General features: G+C 46.0%; 1 protein-coding gene across 1 annotated transcript; it reads left to right on the forward strand.

The window, feature by feature from the left end:
* Positions 1-1,928: 1,928 nt before the first annotated feature.
* On the forward strand, positions 1,929-4,553 carry LOC311122222 (PR domain zinc finger protein 8-like; the record flags this gene model as incomplete). Its single annotated transcript, XM_084196608.1, has 3 exons — positions 1,929-2,147; positions 2,570-2,801; positions 3,181-4,553. The coding sequence occupies 3 exons, from the start codon at positions 1,929-1,931 to the stop codon at positions 4,551-4,553; spliced, it is 1,824 nt and encodes a 607-aa protein (XP_084052734.1).
* Positions 4,554-5,149: the final 596 nt, after the last annotated feature.

Genomic DNA, 5,149 nt, shown 5'->3' on the forward strand with positions numbered 1-5,149 from the left:
GTTTTCCCTTGTGAGAGAGCGACCTTTAAAGTCACAAAAGACTGGGTTATATAGGAGATGGAGCGAAAAATTGCTTTTCTGCAAGCGGTGGTCTTTAGTTGAAGGGTTGCATTTTGTCAAAGTGGCTTTGATATAGAATCGGCTAAACAGGAGAACAGGATGGTAGGCTATAGCTCCAAACTATTTTCTCTCCACCGATGCAGCTGAAGAGAAAAGTTACTTTGGTTCGAGGGCCGGAACGTTTCCTGAATAATAATGTTTCACTATAAAGCGTCATTGAAAGAGGATAATTTTGTTTGATCTGCATGCAGACAGCTGTTCATTTTGCTTTTAGGCTCAGCATTTTGCTTATAAGCAAACGAATGGAAAACAAATGATCCATCATCAGACAGCAGACAGACAGGGAGCAACATCGTGATATGGTGACATTTAGGCATGTGCAATGTATCAACACGTTTCAATGTTTTATAACATTGTCATTACATGTTTACGTGCCAAATTATCATTACATTACAAATATTATTAAGTAGGTATTAGTTCATAATCTCTTGAGATATACACGCATGTATTTTATATTGTGAAGGGTCGAGAAGTGGTCCTCTGTAGCTCAGCTGGTAGAGCACGGCGCTTGTTATGCCAAGGTAGTGGGTTCGATCCCCGGGACCACCCATACACAAAAATGTATGCACGCATGACTGTAAGTCGCTTTGGATAAAAGCGTCTGCTAAATGGCATATTATTATTATAAGCCAAGGTAGCACGCTTTAGAAGAACACATGTATAAACACATTAGCATATGTGCATAAAATTAAGATAAGCCTATAACATGACATAAAATAACATGCACAAATAAAATGAATTTGATAATACGAAGTTAAATCGTTATTATTATTTACCAGATATTCCTCTAGACACACACGGCTGTTTTAGCCTGCATGCAAGTGTCCACCCGATGTGTTTACACCGGCCTATACGCATAATTGAATTGAACAAGTGGCAAAGCAAAGGTAGATCACAGCTGCATAATTCAGTGAGGCCAGAAAAACTGGTCACCCGTAAATACACTCTGCGTGCTGCCTTAATTACAGTCTCGAGAGGGAACGTGGTGGATTATGGTAATGAGGGGACATACGTTCGGAGAGCGTGTAGAATGGAGTGAAAGGTTATCTGACATGAAACCAGTGACTTTGACAGTCCACTCCAAATCCATTCGATATGCTCTTTCGATTTTATACGGACCTTACCGTTTCTTATTGCTATTTTTTCTTCTTCCAGAGGCTAATTTAAATAATTAGGTTACACACTTAGAAATTAGGGTTTGAGATGAATGTACAGTCCAGTTTGCACTTCCAGCATAGTAAAGCCTTTGTAATAATAGTAATAATAATATGCCTAATTGAAGTAAGACATCGCTGCCAAATATAATTAATATTAGGCCTGTAAACAATAATAATTTAGAGACAGTAATAATATATAAATATATTGTCATCAAATTGATATTGTATTATTATTGTATTATTATTGTATTATTATTGTATTATTGTTCTGGTTGTTTATGTTTATCATAATTATTAATATAATTAACACCATTGTTACTATTCCATTTAGAACCATGCATTCATTTTCTCACAATTTACAGCTATTTCATCAGCATCTGGGAATACCGCGGAAAATAGGCAACCAACCATGCTCTTTGAAATTGATAGGCCACTATCATCCTACAACAGACTTCAATTAATTAAAACGACCGGCCCCACAAAAATTCCCTTTCCTAGGCCTTGACAGCTGGCTCCATGCATTTAGCCAACCCTCTCATGAAGTGCCAATTTATTTGACCTCATCATCATCATCTAGACATTTGTATATTGCGTCTTAATTCATTCTATCTCTTTCTTTTTGTCTGTTCTGTTCGCAATCATCAGTCAACGATGGAGGAATCCAGCTCACAGAAGTTGGTTTGGGACGGCGACGCCAAAGCCGTGCAGCAGTGTCTAACGGATATATTCACCAGCGTCTACACCACATGTGACATTCCAGAAAATGCTATTTTCGGGCCTTGTGTTTTGAGCCACACGTCGTTGTATGACAGCATAGCCTTCGTAGCACTCAAATCAACGGACAAACGAACTGCGCCGTACATATTTAGGGTAAGGAAAGACAAATATTGTGATTTTCTAGAATGATAATATTGATAATATTCTTTATTTACTGTTTTATTACATCTCCTTCTTCAGACTGAATTAAATTGTCTGTCATGGTTGATTTATCATTGTTGATCCCATTTCACAAATAAGATAACAAATATGGTTTAGCATTTATATTTCTCATGACATTGGTGTGACACAGTATACTATATGTATTAGAACCTATTTGAGGTGTTATCTTACAAGATAGCATGCAGGTATAATGCATATAGTTGCACAGCCAAAACACGTGAAAAATTGCCTATTAAAAAAATAAAAAATGGACAGCCTATGCGTAAGGGTTAGAATGAATGTTGGCGCACGGATTTGTCGTTTGGGTCCAACTAACGGATTTGCCTCGCTCTCTGTCACCGTTTGACGCGCAGGTGGACACGTCAGCAGCCAACAGCACGTCTGAGGGCTTGATGTGGCTCCGGCTCGTGCAGTCGGCGCGGGACCGGGACGAGCAGAACCTCGAGGCCTATGTGAAGAACGGACAGTTGTTCTACCGGTCTCTCCGGAGGATCGTGAAGGACGAGGAGCTGTTGGTCTGGTACGGGAAAGACCTGATTGAGCTGCTGCTTCTCAGCACCGGTAAAGCGCCAGTCAAGACCAAAGGTGAGCAGCCATTGTAGCGTTACCTGGTACTAGGCTTTTTTATATAGGCGTTTGCATTTACCTTTTGCGGCAATAATCCATCATAAAACAAAACTTGAGGAATACTGTTGATTTGAAGCTCATGTTCAAGAGTGTAATAACCCTACTGTTATTGTTTAATTAGGTCATATTGTACATGTCCTATCATTTACACCCACAGTATCATTTAATTTTAGGGTAAATTAATTTGTTCAGAAAATACATGTAATAAATCTTCTTTAGGCCTATTTATTATTTATAATAATCAAAAGCTCATAGTCCTATTGTGGCTATAACAAAACATTACAGTACTGTTTTTCTTCTTTCTGAATGACTGACAATATTTTCCCTCCATTTCCAGGGTCGGCTCCCTATTCGTGTCCTGACTGCAACCAGCGCTTCCAGTTTGAGTTCCCTTTCCTGGCCCACCTGAGGTTCCGCTGCACCAAGAGACTACAGAGCATGGCGGCGGGCGATGTGGACGAAGAGGTCCTCAGTAAGGAGCCAAGCACCGAGCGCCCTAACCCCAACACTACCACCACCACACCCACCAGAGCTAGCCCTAAACTGGGCCGCTCGGAAGGGGACAGCGCCAAACCCTCCACAGACTTCCATAACTTAGCCAGGGACCTAGAGAACAGCCGGACTAGCCCGCCCAGCGACCGCGAGGCTGAGATCCGCAGCGAGAGCTCTGGGAAGAGGAAGTTCTCAGAGGTAGAGGATAGGGCTAGAGAGAGGGACAGGGACGGTAGCAGGGCCTCTCTGAGTCTGTCTCAGTCCCTCAAGTCTAAGGAGGAGCTGGCTAGCTCGGCACAGAACTACCGGGGAGCTTACGGCCTGGAGGAGAACAGACGAGGGCCCACGTTCTCCCCACCAGGGTCGGGATCCACTGAGTCGGGTGGTGAGGGTAAACGCAGCGCCTTCACTGAGGTCAAGAAGTCTCCACAGAGCCTAAAGACGCATGGTAACAGCAGCAGCAGCAAAAACCTCCAGAGCTCCAACGCCGAAAACAAGGACGGAGGTCGGCCCAGCCCCGGCAGCAACCCTGCCCAGGAGAAGCATCTTAACATCAGGCAGGTTCTGTCGGAGACCCAGCCTGCCCAGTCCCAGACCCGCATGGAGGCCTCTCCTCTAGGGAGCGCCTTCACCTCCGTAGCCCAGCATGGTGGGGGGAACAGTGGGGAAAGGAAGAGCGCCTTCAGCCAACCCTCCCGCCACTCTACCTCCTCCTTCTCCCAGATCTCTCCTCTGGTCATGACCACGTCCAAACTCCTGGACTGCCACCCGGCGGTGGGCGACACCATCTCCTCCTCCAGACTCTACCAGGCAGACCACCTGGCCGCCAAACTCCACGGCGCCGAGCTGAGCACCAACTGCCCCGTGCCGGGCGTCATGTCCAAGCAGAGCCCGTTCCTCTACGCGGCGGCTGCTGCCACAGCCTTCTGGCCCAAGAGCCAGGGCCCCATCCAGCTGCAGATGCCCTCAGCGCTAACCTTACTACCACCATCCTTCACCTCTCTGTGTCTGCCCGCCCAGAACTGGTGCGCCAAGTGCAACGCCTCCTTCAGGATGACCTCTGACCTGGTGTACCACATGAGGTCGCACCATAAGAAGGAGTTGGCCATGGAGCCGATGGTCAAGAGGAGGCGTGAGGAGAAACTCAAGTGTCCAATCTGTAACGAGTCGTTCAGGGAGAGGCACCACCTCTCGCGTCACATGACCTCCCACAACTGACTTTTAGATCAATAACAAACCGTTTTCACACTTCTCGGCCGAGCCAAACTGAGCCAAGCTGAGCTGAGCTGGCCGGGTTACGGAATTGCATCAGGTGAAGGAACCCTTTGCCGGAAAGAATATATACTGTAGCCGAGCCAGCACAGTATGGCTTGGTCATCCATGAAGTTACTGGGACAGACCATAAAGGACAATGGGAAGATAATATACAGTACGGTTTGGGTCGGCACTATAGTGGGAAAAGGGTATCACATCACTGACCATGGGGAGGAACTTTTTTACCATCTGGTTCACTCAGACAGACAGACATGGAATTACTGACTGACTGGCTGACGGACTGGCTGACTGGCTGACTGGCTGGCTGGCTGGCTGACTGGCTGACTGGCTGACTGGCTGACTGGCTGACTGGCTGACTGGCTGACTGGCTGACTGACTGACTGGCTGGCTGGCTGACTGGCTGACTGGCTGACTGGCTGACTGGCTGACTGGCTGACTGGCTGACTGGCTGACTGGCTGACTGGACATACACCACTTAAACAGAGCACTTGTTTCCACTTTCGACACAGACAGTTGTTATTTTCCTTCAGTCTGTTTTT

The sequence above is a fragment of the Coregonus lavaretus genome (assembly GCF_964263955.1).
Source record: "Coregonus lavaretus genome assembly, contig: HAP1_SCAFFOLD_633, whole genome shotgun sequence".
Classification (NCBI taxonomy): Eukaryota; Metazoa; Chordata; class Actinopteri; order Salmoniformes; family Salmonidae; genus Coregonus; species Coregonus lavaretus.